At 40.7% G+C, this 18,599-nt stretch overlaps 1 protein-coding gene across 1 annotated transcript in view; it reads right to left on the bottom strand.

Moving 5' to 3' along the window:
* VOPP1 (VOPP1 WW domain binding protein) overlaps positions 1-18,599 on the bottom strand; it is a 443,837-nt gene that overhangs the window by 166,592 nt on the left and 258,646 nt on the right. Inside the window, exon 2 of the mRNA XM_078688345.1 lies at positions 14,469-14,527. Coding sequence (XP_078544471.1) covers positions 14,469-14,527 — 59 coding nt within the window. The remainder of the gene's footprint in view (positions 1-14,468; positions 14,528-18,599) is intronic.

Genomic DNA, 18,599 nt, shown 5'->3' with positions numbered 1-18,599 from the left:
GTGTGATGTATTTACTATGGGTACTGTATCGATCCCCCTATTTCTGACCCTTGTCTGGTTAATAATTAACTAGCAGCCATTCAACTGCACAAAAACCCGTTATCTGATTAGCCATACAACGGCACAGAAACCCGTTATCTGATTAGTTCATAGCGCATGCCATCTCATTAGGCAAGCACTATTTCTCCAGCCCCCTAATAGGCATACGGTGTTCTCAAAACAAATCAAACCTACCACGACCTGGGAAATCCCCGCAGCCATTGTTTTGATTTAACCGAGAACTTCAGTAAAGAATGTGCGAACGACCAGTTCGTATGACATCCTTATTGACGTATTTATGTCCATCCTTACGTCAATCTCTGCACCTTTCAGGTATAAATAATACCGACATTGCCTTAAGCAAACACACGAGGTGGTGACAAGATTGGAGCAGCGAGAGTTGCCGAGGAGCCCAGCTGACAGCGAAGCCCACAGACGCTGCCCCTCCTTTCTGACGCGCTGAGAGAGAGACGCTGCCTTTTCTCCTGCCGAGAAATCCAGCTCCGGCGCTTCCAGCCGCCCTTGCAGGCAGCTGGGATATCAAGCCCTGAGATAGAGATACCAGCCCTCCAGCCTTCTAAATCCCAGGTACTGAACTGAATAACCCCTTGCAGAGAATTCTTGAAGCAGACCCTTGGCAAAGCAAACTTAACTTAAACTGCTACTTATCTATCCCCACCCACGTATTAGGCTTAGGTCAGGTACATTGGGGTAGGCGTAGTTAGAAGCACCAGTTGAGTATGATTAGTCAATGTATATATGTATGTATCTATTTTATCCATTTTAAGTATCATATGGCTAAGAAACCATATCAATGCTTTTACAGTATTATTTTATAATTCTGTTATTACTGTATGCACTTTACTTAACTATAAGTATTGCAATAATAGTGATTCATTTCTCTTGTATGAGAAAAGAGACTGATCAATAAATAACATCTTTTTATTGAACACGCCCGTCTCTTCCTTTTCTCTACAATCTGGTGAAACTAAGAATGCACTGAACTGACTGAGTAAAATAAGTTGTCTTTTGTTTTCACACGACTCTAGAGATATACTCTTGATTAGGGGAGAGCAAAGTTGTCATGTTCTATGGTTGTCAGAAACTAAATCCCTTCTTGTCTATCCAGGGAGGTTAAACTCCTCCTTGTCTATTCGAGAAAGTTTCTAGTGAACTCTGAGCTAGCTGGCAAACACTAAACTTTAAGTCTAATATCATCAGTAGAAGAAATAGTTAACCTCTGTCCTACGTCTATACTATTGAAGATATTATTCCAATGCGCAGAGCCTATTGGGATAATAGGAACTACACTACAGCACTTTAAACCTAGCCACATTGTTGCCAATTGCAGAAGAATCAGATGTTTCAGAACAGCATGATTGTTTTCTAAGAACAGAGGAAGAGACGAAAGGGAGAGTAGATCTATCCGATACTCCCCTTGCTGAATGTGATGGTACTTTATGGGTGGATGGTTCATGCTTCAAGCTCCCGAGTGGTGACACGACTGCAGCATATGCTGTCATGACTTTGCATACAATTGTTGAAGCTGCACGTGTGCCACATAACTTAGCTCAAGCAGCGGAATTAATTGCACTCACGAGAGCATGTGTGTTGTCTAGAGGAATGAAAGTGACTATCTACACTGATAGTCAGTATGCATTTGGAGTGGCTCACAGTTTTGGGCGATTGTGGAGAGAACGTGGGTTCCTGACTTCGCATGGAGCTAAGATTCAGCATGGTCAGTTGGTGAATGAGCTTCTTGAATCACTGACCTTGCCTCTGCAAATGGCGATTGTGAAATGTAGTGCTCACAAGAAGGCGAATGATGATGTTGGTCATGGAAATGCATTTGCTGATGAGATCGCGAAAGAAACGGCAAAGAATGTAATGAGCCGAATGTATGTTACAGGCCCTGCAAGATGGACTGGTGATGTTGGAATGTGTGAAGACACAGTAGAGAGCGTGAAGTCCATTCAAGCTGAGGCCACAGAGAAAGAGTTGAGTACGTGGAGAGAAAGTACGGGTAGAATGGATGCAAATGGGTGTTGGATTGAATTGACAGAGCATCAGAGATGGTTGTTACCCGATGCATATGTGCTTGCAGTGGTTACAATGGCTCATGGAATGGCTCATATCAGCGTGAAAGGGATTTGTCAAGAATTGCATGGTATGTCTATGGCACAATCCTGGTAGGGGAACCCCAACTCCAGCTGGTCATTTTGCACCTCCTACGTATCCGTTTGAGGTTTTGCAGCTAGATTTCATCCACATGGAGAGGTGCAACAACTTAAAATACGTACTCGTTGTCGTTTGTGCCTTCTCAAGATGGGTAGAAGCCTATCCCCTAAAAGACAATACTGCCTTGTCCACAGCAAAAGCCCTTGTGAAAGAGTACTTCCCCAGGTTTGGAATGCCTCGAATGGTCTGGTCTGATAACGGAAGTGAATTTGTGGGTCGTGTGATGAAGAGAGTGTGTGAAGGGCTAGGTATTCGGCAGAAGTTCCACGCTGCAAATCACCCCCAATCAGCTGGATTAGTAGAATGTTACAATGGCACTTTAAAACTTAAACTGGCCAAAATCCAAGCGAGCACAGGTCTTAAATGGCCTGACGCTCTACCCTTAGCACTCCTGTCCACTAGAATGACTGTGCATTCATGAGTGAAACTTAGTCCATATGAGATAGTTTTTGGCCGGCCAGCCAACATATGGGGAGTGCCTAGACCCACTAAGTTCAGCGAGCTTGAACACCCTATTTTGCTTAATTATCTGTATGAATTGACGGCTAAATTGCGTGTTTTGCAACAACAGGTCCACAACACCCTGCCTCTGGTCTCTGAAACTCCGGGTCACGCCATTGACCCTGGTTCCTGGATTCTTGTCAGAAACTTTCAAAGAACAAAGAACGACCAGCCCAGGTGGACCAGGCCTCACCTCGTCCTTCTTTCTACAAGATCAGCCGTTCAGGTGGAGGGGAAGGCCAACTGGGTCCACGGGATCCATTGTAAGAAAATCCCTTTTCCCCTGCCCCATGACCAGTGGGTCCAGAAGGGTGTCGCTGACCCAGAACCCGAAACAGTGCCACATGTCATCCTTTTTAATGATTTGCATGTAAAAAGAACTGATTCTGAACGACAAAATGAGAACATTTCACACGAAGCAGTGCCACCATCCGAGCGATTGAACACTACAGAGCCTGACCTTTTGTTCCAGGATCAGACAGTACCTGGACGACAACGATATAATTTGAGACCGAGAAAAACGAACTAATAAAGTGATTTCTTTTGCAATTTGAGACCAAGATCCATGGACTAATAAACGGATATTTCTTTCTTTCCTCCCAAGTACTATTTTTGAAAGTGCAGCTCTCCCATCTAAGAAACTTGCTTATTTTTGTTTTTCGAACCGCCATCCGGGTTCCGCTGCTAGGGCCGCGGTTGATTAAAGTCTTTGGGGTGCAGCTGACGACGTTAGGTCGGTAGTCCTGGTTGGTCCAAGGGAGTTGCCCTAGACTGACAGAAGCATCCCTTAGCAGAGGCAACCTCCCACCGCGGGCAGCACTTTAGAGAGGATGGAGTTTCCCGATGTAGAGAGACCTGCCAACCGAACGAACTTTAAGCACAAACTATGTAACGTGATGACAAAGAAAAGCTTTTTAATATTGTGCATTTGTATGTTATTCAGTATGATGATATTTTTGATAAGGTACGCATTATTATCTTTTCGTGTAACATTTGCACCCACTGCATCACCCATATCTCCTCCTACTGTTTCCTCTCATTCTTTCCACCCCCTTCCTGACCATGAATCCAATAGGAGATTGGAGTTCATTAATAACTCCTTTGTTCAGTTGTTACACCAACACCAACTTTTAATGAACACAACTAACTGTTGGGTGTGCGGTCTTATGCCTCACACAACGGATAAAGGTATCCCTTATCTGGTCCTGCCCTTTAGTCACAATGGTTCTGTATGGGCATATAGGACAATGTTCATATATGCCCACGAAATCTACCCCCTACGTTCTGTAACAGACAATCCTAGAAAAAGTGCTCTAGTCAAGGGTATAGTAGACATGATTAAGGAAGGTATTTCTTATGAGACTATCCCTAGAGATGAGACACTATTATACATAGGACGGAACATGACTGGATATGGAGCTACTCTGAGTGATAAACAGCAAGCTAAGAGATCGTCCCCGATTTGGATTGTACCCCATCAGGGTCATCTGTGTCTGCAAGGTAATGGCACGAATCCCAGGGCTCAGTTAGGGAAGAGTGTCTGTACTGAAACGTATGTTTTTGGATCTCAGACTTCCCCTGCGTTTTTAGCAGCTAAGGGTACTTATTTCATCTGCCACGATAGAGCCTATACATGGTTGCCCCCTGACTTTTCGGGCTCATGTTTTGTTTCCTTCCTGTTGCCTCCCACCTACACAGCAGCGGCAGACTACCACAGGACAAGGATAGTTAGAGGTGTTTTGAGTGAAGAAGACACTGCAGGTCAAGAATTTGGAGACTTTGCAAAGGGTTTTCGGCCGTTCTGGGGATCCATGGCTAACAGCAGGAACATTAGGGAATTGACAAGGGTAGTTGAGTCCACCGTGATTGAAACTACTGGTGCCCTTAGTAACTTGACTGCTGAGCTCCAGTCGGAACGACTTATGACCCTTCAGAACAGGGTCGCTTTAGATGTCATACTTGCAGACCGAGGTGGGGTATGCAGATTGATCCAATCTAGTTGCTGTATCTTCATCCCTGATAACGCTCCAACAGTGTACCAGGCCATCTCCAAACTACATAAGATTTCCGAATCTATTCATGTGGATAAAGGAGATTGGTCGTTAATGGGATGGTTCTGGGAACTGATATCTGCCTGGGGATGGAAAATTCTAATGGTCATTGGGATGGTCTTAGCCATTCTTTTCCTGTTCTGTCTGTGCATACAGTGTGCTCCTGCAATATGTGGCCTCTGTGTTACATCATGTGTAAGGAAGCCTGTATCAAGAGATGAACTGAGTACTAGAATGATGTTACAGCAACATCTCAATGACTTTAGGAATATAGATCTGGACTCAGATTAACATGAGGATAGATTAATTGCCTACGTAAGGGCAAAAGGAGGGTTTGTGGTTCTGAAACTTCTGGACTCGTGTAATTATTCTGGACTCGAGAATTAAACTTCGTCGAAACATGACGAATTTGGTATCAAAAGACCGAGAATGACGAGCACACCATGTACATATATTTTCAGCATATTCGAGTGATGATTTCACCTCGAAATCGTCACTTACGTTCTGAACCCTTGGCTTCCATTTATGTGTTGCCCTTTACATAGGCCTTAATCCAGCTGAATTCAATTCCACAAGGACACATACTCCTTAATCGACTTCCCTATGACCTGTGCAAGTTGGAACCATTGCCCCAGGCCGAACTCGTTAGGTCAGTTCCCCTCCCAGTGGCCGAACAAGATAGCATCAAGGCTCAACAAGCCATAAAACCATTTCAGCGCGCACACCTGCCGTATCTTGCTCCCATCTGTCTCTACTCTTTCTGCTTCACTTACTTTATGGTGGGGAGGTGCCTGTTTTATTGGGGGTCCACCGATATCTGATGAAATGTTGGGCCTCGCCGGGTGATTTGTTGTGGGCAGCACGACGTGAAATATGTACATGTCATCATGACTCTGCTTTTTCTTTGTAACCAAGACCTGTAAATGATATATTGCAAATTCGAAGAATGTTTGGCTGAAGCTGAATATTCTGTATAAAAAGAGAAGCCTGACTTTGTAAATTCGAGCAGTCTCCTGAGAATATACTTCCCCGTGTGTTGTACTTCTAGGACACTTGTTACCTTGGTTGCAGCCAATAAAATCGATCCTTGTCTTCACCTAGAAGACTCTGAGTTTCTGTGGTCTGAATCAGGAAGAACCCGAGGTCTCTGGGTGTACCCTGGCACCGCTGGTTTGCCGGTTCTGTGGCGGTTCTTAAAAACCCAGTACCTCAATCTGGACTCATGAGGGGCAGGAGAGAACCAGCTGGCTTTCTGGTTGCGTCATTTTCTTGAGGATTTCTTCAGGGGAGCCAGAGTGTCAGCGCAGTTGGTGATCCATCAGTGGAGGTTGTGTGCTGAGGTATTAGCATCCATTGATGTCGATGGAGGGGTTTTGCTGAGGGAGGTGGTGAGCTGTTCTTCGATGACCTTGTTCTAACTTCTGCGAGGGCAGCAGTGGCTGTGGAGGTGTACGGTGGTTTTGGTGAAGGTGAAGTGAATCACTGTCACATGATTTGGAAATGTGCAATGTGGGGTGTGTTTGAATACAGAGTCAGCAGTATGAGTGCAGGATACAGGATGTAACAGCTTGACCTGAGAGTTAGTTGTGTGCTTGTACACGTGGGAGGTCAGGGACTGCAAATTATAACTTTCTAAACAACTCAAAAGATAGCCTGAACCTGCTTAGATTGCATTTTGTGTCAGTCACTTTATATGCAAGACCTAAATTACAAATAATGTAGAGTAGAACATCTGATGTTATTTGCATGCTGGCAGGAGGCCAGAGGTCAGAGGAGGCTATAGCCTCTGCACTCCTGTCCAATGACACCTGCCATATTTCAAGATTATTGTCTTCTGAGCAATTGCAGCTGTGGTGGTTACTATCAAAGGCTGATGAATTTATTGTGCCCAATATTCTCACAAACTCTCAATGCAGGCATTTGTTTATGAAAAACAACAATTCAGAGGCATTTAAATGCAGAGTTTCACTGTCTTGGACCTCAGTGCCCAGCATGGCAATCCCAATCAAACAAATCCAGGCCCGTCCTAAAAAGACAGATGCGCCATCACGTCAGAGGTTTCCACCAGCAGAGACAGTAGAGGCACCACCATCAAAAATTCTACGGCTTCCCCACCTGTAAATGACACAGGGGTACCACAAGTTTGCTGCCAATCCAAAAAATAATAACTCCCTTACACTTTTTTGGAAACTCCAGTTTTTAAACCATTAGCTAGGTAATGTTTTATTTAATGTGCCCTCATTTGTATGACCAGGAAAAAAAGAGGAGTTAGGCCCTAGGGGGCGAGGCACAAGCAGGGCCGTATTAAGAAGAATGTGCCTGTGCCTCGCATTTTTTCGAAAGCTAGATGTCTTTGCTAAATAGCCAAACCCATTGATTTTAGTTTGAACCGGTGTATTTATTTTCACCTTTTTATTATCACTATTTTTTATTCTTAATTATTACTTTCAATCTGAAAAAAGACATGTGTCGTGCCATATCAATACATCCTTGTTCTCAAAACAATTTACAAACACAGTTAAATAAAACATAAATGTGCTATTCTCGAAACTATTTAGCAAACACACTTAAGTAAGACATAAATGTGCAATACAATATATATCACAAACACTTTTTACATGAAAAAAACATTTTAACAAAAAAGACATCCAATAGATATATCGCTATTGGTTGTATGCTTTTGGTTATGATTCTTAAGACTCTTTAATGTCTATATTCGATATCCAATCTTATACAGGGCACGTTGGATTTTTTTGTGAAAAACTGGAGATTTTTCTCTCTGATCACAAATTTAAATTATACAGTAATCCTCTGTATATTTATCTGCCGACGTGTTTTTGTTCCTGGGCGCGAAGTACCAGGAAACTCATCAGGGCAATTGTATTTAAACAGCAATGGCGATTTCTTAGGCTTCTTATTTATCTTTCTCTTCTTTGCATATTTTAAACCAGATTGAAAGAAATAACTAAGAATAAAAAGTTGTGATAATAAAAAGGTGAAAATAAATACACCGTTCAAACTAAAATCCATGGGTTTGGCTACTTAGCAAAGACATCTAGATTTTAAAAAAATGCGAGGCACAGACACATTCTTCTTTAACAACTCATTTGTATGATGTCACTTTCATCCTAGGATAAACGAGCAGTCTCTTCCTCCCTGGGCAAAAAGTGTTTGTGTCTCCTTTTAGCATTGACATTCCTTGTTGTTGATGTGTAGACTATATCATGGCTATCTATGATGCTTAATTCAATTTATTTAGAAGATAGCGATTTAAAATAAGATCCACTTTACATTAAATAGCGATTACATAATCAATACATATCTAAAAACATTAAAAAAAGATAACAATTTGGAAAGACGTCATTTCGTTTACTGGATTAAGCTGCATGCCACCTTTTATTGACAACACTCCGGATTTCAAAAACAATAGTTTCAACAGACAATGGCGATTAATATGCAATGGGGTACACAAAAAATAACATGCTCTAAAGTTTGTATGCAAGCCCCACATATATTACACAATCTAAATTCTGGGGCTACGCCCAAACATGCTACTGTAATAATATTTAATAATATTTAATGGTAAAATGTGTAATCGAAAGAGTGCCTGGCAAATACCCTGTGCCAGATTCCACTTTATATATGGTTGAGGATGAGCTCCAGAACATGTAGAAACTATTACCTCCATCATCCTTTTTTACCTACTTGAGAACACATGTTGATCCCTTGAGGTAATCCTGATGCTATGTTTTAAGGAGTTCTTTAGTGTAAAGCGTGGCAATGTCATAAGTTCAGCCCTGTTCTGATTAAAGTACTGTAGTGCTTTGTTAAAATCTTTAACAAGCAATAGCATGTCGTACATTGGCCAAATGCTTATAAACAGAGTAGGCTTCTAAAGAAATTATTTTTACTAAGCAAAAGCCTGTAGCCCCATCGGAGGGCAGCAGCCAGCCCCTCAACATAAATGCTCGGGATCCCCATTTCTAGGTGTACGACTTAACCTTCAGCAAGGGTATTTACATTACAAATTTAATAAAGCATTTTCCCCTCCATTTTATGCAAAAAGTTCCAATATTTCAAATCCATGATGTCAATGGCTTAAAGTAAGGTTGAGGGGATTTTTACAATGATGCTCATTGAAATGACAGTCATGGATGGCTCCCCAATTCATGCATATTTTTCTAGCAAACGTCTAAAGGGGAAAACATTGGTAAAGTAAAGGTAGGCCTGTCTTAAATGTTCTAATGCAAGCAAACACAGGAATGCATACATGCTTTATGTACATGGACTGGCACATTACGGCCAGAACTCTTAGCTTTGCCAATCTTTGTTTTTGGTAGCAATTGAACCTTACGAACTGTTCACTCAGCAAAGCCAATCATTTTGACGTTTGCATAGCAAAAAAATGTTCCTGCGCTTCAGTGCAATACATTTAATATGCACCACGGGCAGCAATAGTTTCTCTCAAACACACACACACACACACACACACATTACAACACATGCAACAGCAATGCACACTTGCTCAGACACAGCAAACTCCTATAGCAAAAACTGCAGGGGGGCCTGCTTCTATCCATACCTACAAGGCACATTTGCAGAAAGACAGCAGAGAATTCATACAGCAGGAGCACAAGTGGTACAGACATCCATCACACTAACAAACCATGTGTTGCACTGACAGCTGAAAATAAATCTTCCTTTATCCAAACACTACGACTGAATGAACCACATCAGAACTATCTCTTTTCAGACACCAAGTAGTACGTGCATAGTCAGCAGCAGTGTAAGAAAGCTCCAATTCTACATAGAAATGTTACAGCAAGAGTGACAGTGGTGCAGGCTTATGTTAAACACAGGGAGTAGGTCTAGCATTGAAGATACAGTGCTAGCCCCACTTAGAAAGAGGCCAACTACTGCAGATGCAGCAGCAATACAAACATAATTTACATGAACCTAACAGATATAGCATAGACTACAGTGTGGCTGGCTTAAAAAGCTCTGAACCCATATAAAGGGGCTCATTAGGATGGCGCACTCCAGAGGAGGAGGGACCGTTCGCAGGGGCAGCGGCGGTCCCTCCGTGCCAATTAGGATGTGACCGCCACCCTGGCGGTCACATCCTATATATTTAACATTGCGGCGGGTGCTGCTTGAAGCAGCACACGCCGCAATGTTAAAAAACACATGTTTTCCTTTGCGTGCACGAAGCTGCAGGCACCGCGTGGTGCCTGCCGCTTCGGGCACGCAAAGGCAGGGGGGTACCATAGGTACCCCCATGTGCAGCCCCCAGCCCCCAAAGACAAGTCCGTATGCCTTTACACGGCGGAAATGCCGCCGTGTAAAGGCATAGCACCGCTGACATCCTAATATGGCTGGCGGTGTCTGATAGACACCGCCAGCCATGTTAGTGCTTTTCCTCCGCGGACGGGAGGCGACCGCGGCGGAAAAGCGGCGGACGGAAAAAGATCCCCCAGCCATCCTAATCTGGCGGGGGGGTCTTTTTTCTGTCCGCAGCGGTTAATCCGCATCCTCCGGGCCGGCGGTGGCTTCCGCCGGCCCGGAGGATGCGGATTAACCGCAATCCTAATGTGCCCCTAAGTACGAAACCATCAGTCTGAGTCTGCGGTACTATAAGAAATGAGGTTATTAGTTGTGAAGGATGAGGGTCCTTCACAAGTAATATGCCCAAAAATGTCTCTTTACTTGGAACCAATTACCCCACTGTAACACTTGACTTTCTCAGAGTAACGAAGCAGAGCAGACCGAGGCCTACTCAAGGGAGGTGGTGTACACCAGTAACCCCAGCTCACTGGTAGGCAACAACAACACTCAATAAATCATTGCCTATTCAGTGCTTTAAAAAGGGAAGATACCTTTATTACATGCATTCTACTAAATACTACACATATGTTGGACCAGACATCCTTGGCGTGGCTCCCACTGACTTTTAGCCTTCAAACCTCCTGTTTTTACTGACTTTGTTTTTGCACTTTACCACTGCTAACCATTGCTAAAGTGCATGTGCTGTATACTTAAAACATTGTAACATAGGATTATCCACAATTGGCATATTTATTTTAGCTAGTAAAGTGCACTACATGTGCCCAGGGCCTGTAAATTAAATGTAACTATTGGGCCTGCAGCACTTATTGTGCCACCCACTTGAGTAGCCCTTCAAACATGTCTCAGGCCTGTCAAAGCAGAGCCTGCCGGTGCAGTTTTAAACAGCCTTGTCGACTTGGCAAGTTAACCCACTTGCCAAGACCAAACCTTCTTTTTTATTACATATAGGTCACCCCTAAGGTAGGACCTGGACAGCTCTTTAGGACGAAAGAAGCAAAGTTATTGGATCTATTAGTAACAAGGCTTATACAGCAATTGTTGGGATCCCCAGGTCAGTGGATCAAGCTGTAATAAGATTTAAGTTTTGCCACCAAAGTCAGTGTATAGTGTAGCAGGGAGCAATTTTGAAATGCATGTGCTCTGTAAAATTAATGGCATGTGTTATATGTCTGTGCTTTGTTCTTTTATGGCTTTTTAAGCAGAATAAAGATTGATGATTAACTGACAAATCAAAATAAATAGGTTAAAAAAACAAATTTCCTATTTCTGGACAATGAGAGTCCTTATGAAGACCCCTATCTACAGACAACCTAATGTGTCAAACCACACAGCATTGACAATGCTATAACAAGAAGGAGGATATACAAACAACTTGCATGCGCACACTTTTGCTGACTGCAGACCTCTGTGTACTTCACCCCTACTAACCAGTGGTAAGGTGCCTGCCCCCCCTTTTAAAATTGTAAAATGGGCACAACCCTAATTGGCATATTTAACTTACCCATAAGCCCTTAGTATATGGTACAAAAATGTACTCAGGGCCTGAAAGTTAAATGTCACAGGTGGACTGCAGCATCCATTGTGCCTTCCAATACAGTAACAGTGTAAACATCACTGCAGGCCTACCCTCTGTAGCCTGGCTCTACATTTTGAAGCTGCAAATTTGGCCTGTCAAAATAATCCCTTTTGACAGGACCAAACCTTCTTGTTAAATTTTAATGTCACCCCTAACTGGGGCATCCTGCAGGGGCAGGGTGCATGGTAACAGGACATGTGGCAGTTGAATGTTAAACATGTCCTTAAAGTGAAAAGGACTCAAAAGCAATCTTCACAGTAATAGGGTTGGCTGTTCTATAGGTAAGTCTTGGAATACAATATTACATTTAATAATCCTATGTCTGGCTGGGAACAGATACAAAATTCTTTCTTTGACTTTTTGAAATACATATTATAAGGTCACTTTGATGACTAAAAGGATTGTGGTATTCCTTGAGGAGGCTACCTACCTTCCTCAAATAATACCCCGATTTCTTACATAGCCCTCTAAAAAACTGATGTATGACTACAAACGTTGGACTAATCACAGTCCTTTGGAATAATAACTGTAATCAGAGAGAGGCTCTGTTTTAATTTATAAGGGTCCTCGATAGCTGTTTTGATATAATGTTGCTGTATTTTTCGCTATGTGAGATTTATCCACCGTCTATGTGGGTATGGCACACCAACCATGTGTGTGGGGTATGCACAAACACATTTGTATACTTTATTTAAAGAAGAAAGACCTATTTGCATATAAAAACTACCAAGTTAAAAAACGTAGCCCTCATGTAAAAAAAAATATAGGTACTGATGTGGCTACCCAAATCAAAAAGGGTAGATATTACCAGATTTTCAGCAATGTAAGCTACTGGGCTCTGATTGTAAAAGGTGAGATCTTTCATCTTTGGTGCCCTGGTACCAATACTGGGCACCCTGTGCTGTGGATCCTCAACGTGTGTATTAAGTTCCCCTTCTTAGTACTTGACTGAGTACTGAGGAAGAGTAGTCTGTGGCTTACTCAAGAGAGATGCTGCTGTCTACAACAGAGCTTCGTAACCTCTTCACTTCTGTAGATCCCCACTGATTCAATACTGGAATCTGGAAACCATCACTAACTCACCCCAGCCTAAGCAATTTCTATTATTTGAACCTCAAAACACTGCACCAAAATGTAGAAACAAGTATGCAATAAACAAATACACACACCATGAAATATTTTATTTGATTCACTAACTAATATAGAAAATCAAAATGTAAATTTTAAAGGAAAGGTTGGATGTATCTAAATGTTGTTTTTAATTCCAATAGACGAGTGCTATGCTAGACTCTAGAATATCACTTTGCCTTTTTTGCTACTAATGTTTTATTTTTGTCTGAGCTTTAATTGAGGCACCCATCATGCATGCTATATTCTGTTTGCTGTACTTGCAGCTTCCATTTTCAAATTCCTTCACATTTAAGGAGTGATTAAAGATTTTTAGTTTTCAAAGTTCCTCCTGTATTTATATATAAATATACTTCATTACACACACTGCAGAAAAAAAAATAACAAATATTTAGAAGATGGTGTCAACATTCTGGTTGTAAGGAGATTAATGAATTAATGAAGGAAATCGTTATAAAACACAAGAGCTGCTCCACATAGGGCATCCTAACATTAAAATACTGCAGGTAAACCAGACAATATGGGAGCTGAGAAGTGTGGGAATGCTAGATTGTAGGACTTTTGTGGTAGTAGTTCTCCAGATATCTTCTGCGATCATTGGCCTCTCTATCTTCAGGTAAATGAAAGATTCTCCGATTATACTGTCTATTTTAATGTTTCAAATCCAATAAAAGCATAGTCATAGGATGAATTTTGTTTGTGAGTGAAAATATGTGTTCTATGTCAGTTTTTCTTCCATTGGCAGGAATTTTCATTGATAAACTCACCATATCTATGAAAATATTTTTAATCTCTGTGACTATATTATCCAAGTTAGATCTAACACCCTATAACTCTTTCAAAAGGGTAGATAAGGGTAGTTCAGCTAAGGCAACAAGTTTGGATTTAAGTGGCAATGAAGAAATCGTTTTTACATGTATTAGAATTTACACTGATATGTTTGCCTTCCATGTTGAGATATTTAAGACATAGCAAGACAATATGTCTAATGATATAGAAAGAATAATGAAGGAACTCAAGCCAATGGAGGTTGCAGGTGCAGCAGCTAAAGCCAGCTGTGGGAAGATTCTAGGCCCAAAGCAGCTCACTTTCCTGGAGTGAGCTTCGCCTTTACTGGCAGGAGTTTCAAACACTGGAGCAGAGGAGCATCAGTGCAGGTCACAGCTGGTTCAGCAGCGCAAAATTGCCACAGATCACAAAAGAAAATGAAAACTACATGTTGCCCCAGGCCACAGCAGGCCAGAAAGGTAAGGCAGGAGTGATAATAGCCCTCAAACAAGCACAAGAGAAGATTGTTCATAATGTGGGCACTGTGGAGACTGTCTGGAGGCAAACATCTTGCTCCGTGCACTCGCGCAACTGATTCCCTTGTTCTATTTAGCTTTTTGTGAAAGCAATCATTCGCCTTTATTGCCTAGCCAGACTGAGGAATTTATTGGACATTTCAAATCACAAGACTGATCGTAATCTCAAAACAGGTTTGGAAATCATCCTTAATAGCCACATTTGTACCTCTGCAATTGTATGTATGACTGAGACATTAACCAAATATGTTAGGTCAATGAAGTGGAGAATTCATTTATACTTACATATAATATGTGGGATACAACCCTTCAAAATACCAGCAGTGCTTTTTTGCCTCCGAAAACTGAAATGAGAAGAACAGAAGAAAAATGTGTAATGTACCATAGTTGTGCTTGCTTAGATCATTTGAAGATTTTGTCATGGTATCTTTCCAGCTTACAGATACAAATAAATCAATGCGGTTGTATGTCACAATACCATGGTCAGCAATATCGTCTGACATAAATGTTGTGTCTTAAATGCTGTTTACAAAACTAATATTCCATTGGGTGTATGATTTCACTTATTATCTCGAAAGAGATAATAGTTGTCAAATTATATTTATGCCAGATGATAATCTGAAATCTGACTGTGCTATTCTGGTAGCATAAAACACCCCAGAACAGCAGGCCTGAGGATGGTTGCTTTCACTTGAATGGGAGTACTAACTACATGAACATCAGAAACGTTTCTTTTGCTGAATCCTGAAATACGAGCTTGTACTAACGTTTGCTCTATTTCTTGTAAATTAACTAGCTGTGGGTATCATGACTGTCACTGAGATAAATACATTTCCACATGATGCACTAGATCTCTTTCATTTTCATGTAATTTATGATTAAAGTCAAGAGAAGAGAACATTTTCCTGTTCACAATATACTAAATCAGGGGAATTGGCCGTGCACTGGTAAGGCGTGCAGGCCCTACAGCCAATCACAAGCCGTGCATGGCCAAAGGCCATGTGTGACAGGGATCTGGCCGGTGTCAGGGGTTGGGCACAATACCTGACCATGCACTACTTATTACCTCACATCTTACAACACTCATGACATGTTCTATGACATTATTTATATCATCAGCTAGGATAACTAAAATGGCATCATTGATGATGTCCCTCTCCATTTCAAGGGCAAAGGTTATAATTCCAATTGTTAACTGTGATTGGTGAATTTCAGTGTTTTTTTTAGTTTGAAATGTTATGATATAACTAAAATGTTGAAAACCCTATAATGTCACTTTAACCTTTGTTTCTTTCAGTGACTATAGATAGATAGATAGATAGATAGATAGATAGATAGATAGATAGATAGATAGATAGATAGATAGATAGATCCTGCTTATTGAATGTTTACCAGTGGTGTCAAAGCATATATTCTAACTGTGAATTATTCCTGTAATTCACAGTGCTGACTTCATTTGCAGGATATTTAGCTTCCGTATACATAAAAAGTTAAACACAACATTATGTCTTTCTTTAAGTGCTAGTAAAAACATATGTTCCACAATTACAGTGCTACTCTTAGAACATTAATTATCACACCTGAGGAGCTCAATCTTGGAGGTCCAACATGAATGCAAGGATATACCAATAAATCGCCTAGGTGTGTCAAAATAAACATTGTAAATGCAGAACCCCACAAGCACACTATCCCATGTAGCACTTTTTTCTTTCTTAATATACCTTTGCTATTTCAATGTACTACAAAAGAAAATCACTTTTTAGAATCAATGTTTTCAATTTCTTTACAATGCACATTGCATTTAAAATTAGAAGTAGAATTCACATTGTTGTATAAAACAGATTTTAAATATAAGCACATTATCTCAAAATATTGGCTGGCATAGCTGCAGTCTCAGGCAAGCAATGAATACTAAATGAAAGATGATCAAATGTAGTGTAATATGGCCCTTTATTTCCCTTTCGGGGTTCATATGACATTCTGCAATGTGGTTTGTAATGCCACTAGACTCCCTCAGAATTACTCAATTACAATATAGGGCCACATTACACAGTTACTGATTATGTGTCATATATGTATAGCACATCTGTTATAGTTGGGTTAGATTGTAGTTATAGTAAGATTATAGTTTCCATAGGAAGAGAGTATTTTGTTATGCTAATACTGTCTGTGCTGTGGCAAATCTGCACAAAAGATTCAAAATAAAGCTAATCAACCTTGGCTCTTTCATGTAAGGTTTTGAGCTGATCTGTCAAGGAGTGGCCAAGAAAAAGAGGGGGTTTCCAAAAAGAGTGATTTCCGATGGCAATTTCCATTGGAGACGTTCCCTACTGACAGAAAAAATGGATGAATGCAATTACACCATATTTAGCAAAAGGTTAGAGGTTTACTTAGAAGAGTGCTTTTTGCGAATTGGTGATAATCTATTCAGCCATTTTCGCGAAATCAACATTTAAAAAGGAGCGGGGTTAGGCATGTAGGGGGGTTACAAAGCTAGGTATGTTTGACCTAGTGGTGAGTGTCCACTTTTGCTCTGATTGGCCAATTTAAAAGGTATTAGTCTATCCTGATTGGCTGGTTACAGCATGGACAATATGTTGGGGCAGACATTACAGGACTCGAACATGGTTCCTGCATCTTCAAAATTTATTTTAAAAGATATACGTAAGAGGGAAGAGTTAGCACACCCTGAACCAAGGGGAATATGAAGGGGATTGGTCCCAAGTGGACCACCCTCTGATTGGTTCGCCACAACATGGACAACGTGTTGTGGCAGCAAGTAAACATTTTGAGTTCATGGTCTCCATTGAAATACACTGTGGTGAAAGCCTGCTTTTGTGGGTCACAAAAATGGAACTCACATGAAAGGTGATTACACATTTTTGTCACAATATAAATCAGTTGTTGGAGATGTTTAGAAATTTTGGTGAGTTCTCAGGTGATTTCACCCTGTGAAATATGGTCACTCTCTTTTGGGATTGGATGAGCCATGTTTGAGAAAAAACTGTTTTCTCCCATGATTTTCTCATAGAAATTGTGGAAGGTGCTCTAAAAGCTATAATAAAAGCACACTGTCAAAAATTCACAATATCTTCATCAGCCATGTGAGAATAAAGTCTGATATTCAGAGTAAACCATGTTTCCATCAGAAGCAGCAGTCTGTCAGTTGATTCCCCAGTGTTATACTACAGTTTCCCACATTGTTCTCATAACTAACAAGAGTCATAGCATTCTGTATTTATGACAAACATGCGGTACACTTAACTTCATCTCAATGGAAATGAACCTATAAAACTCCCAAATAATCACCTGCAGCTTCACCACATAGTTCTAATGATGAAGTAGAGCACTAACATTCTGTATTTATGACAGACGTGTGACACACCTGAATGCTAAATTGATGGAATCAAAGTTATACAACTTGAAACATTTCTTTTAGAAATGAAAGAAATGAGGGGGTTTATTTTTTTTAAGTAGTGATGGTTAGTGCCCTAGAAAGCTTAAATGAGAACATATGCTCTAAGAGTTCTCAAATATTTCTCTCTTCCAGGTCAGTAAAACCTTCTGACAGACTAAAGCATGTAATTCAACACTAGCAGCAGTCTGTCAGTTAACTCCCTGTTGATCAACTGCAGCTTCCCCACAGAGTTCTAATGGGCAACTAGAGTACTACCATTCCATGTATGTGACAGGTGTGGAAAACCTGAATTACAACTTGGTTGAATCAAAGTTATGCTCTTCTCAACATTCCTAGGTGGAATAGCACGGGAAAAATACATTCTGGGGGCCCCTTTTTTCTCCTTCTCTAACTTCCCAGAAAGGAGCTGAGGTGGATGAATGTTTTTAGGAAACCTTTCAGTAAGATTCATCAAACTGCCAAAGTTCTTAGCAAATCAAAACATCCATTTCCTATGGAATCCCGGTCTATATATACATATATATTATATATATTTTTTATAAACGTTAAAGCGACCTTAAATTTAGGTGCTAAGATGTTACTTTGTGTTAAACAAAAACAGAATTCACTCAACAACTCAAAGGTTAAAGCAACATTATAGTGAGGTATTGGAATGACACAAAAACGAGTGTGAAAAAATACAAATAAGCCCACTGAGATAGGTCAGTTATAGCTAAGTGAACTAACTATATCTTGCACCCCTTTCATGCACTGCTTCAGATCTCACATATTACATCACTCATAGCATGGTTAATGACATCACTGATTATATTTAAATAACAACATGGTTTAAATTACTACTGAGATCCACCAATGATTCTGACAGTGTGCTATATGTTTTGTGAATAAGGAGTTACACAACAACAAATAAACACATTTAAAAATGTATATATATGTTAAATATATATGTGTGTGTGTTCACTGAAAGGTTAAAAATACATTATAGTTAGATAGGGTAA

This window comes from Lissotriton helveticus, chromosome 4_1 (genome assembly GCF_964261635.1).
Source record: "Lissotriton helveticus chromosome 4_1, aLisHel1.1, whole genome shotgun sequence".
In the NCBI taxonomy this organism is placed as follows: domain Eukaryota; kingdom Metazoa; phylum Chordata; class Amphibia; order Caudata; family Salamandridae; genus Lissotriton; species Lissotriton helveticus.
Note: the sequence above shows the minus strand (reverse complement) of the source record. Positions and strands in the feature narration are given on the sequence as shown.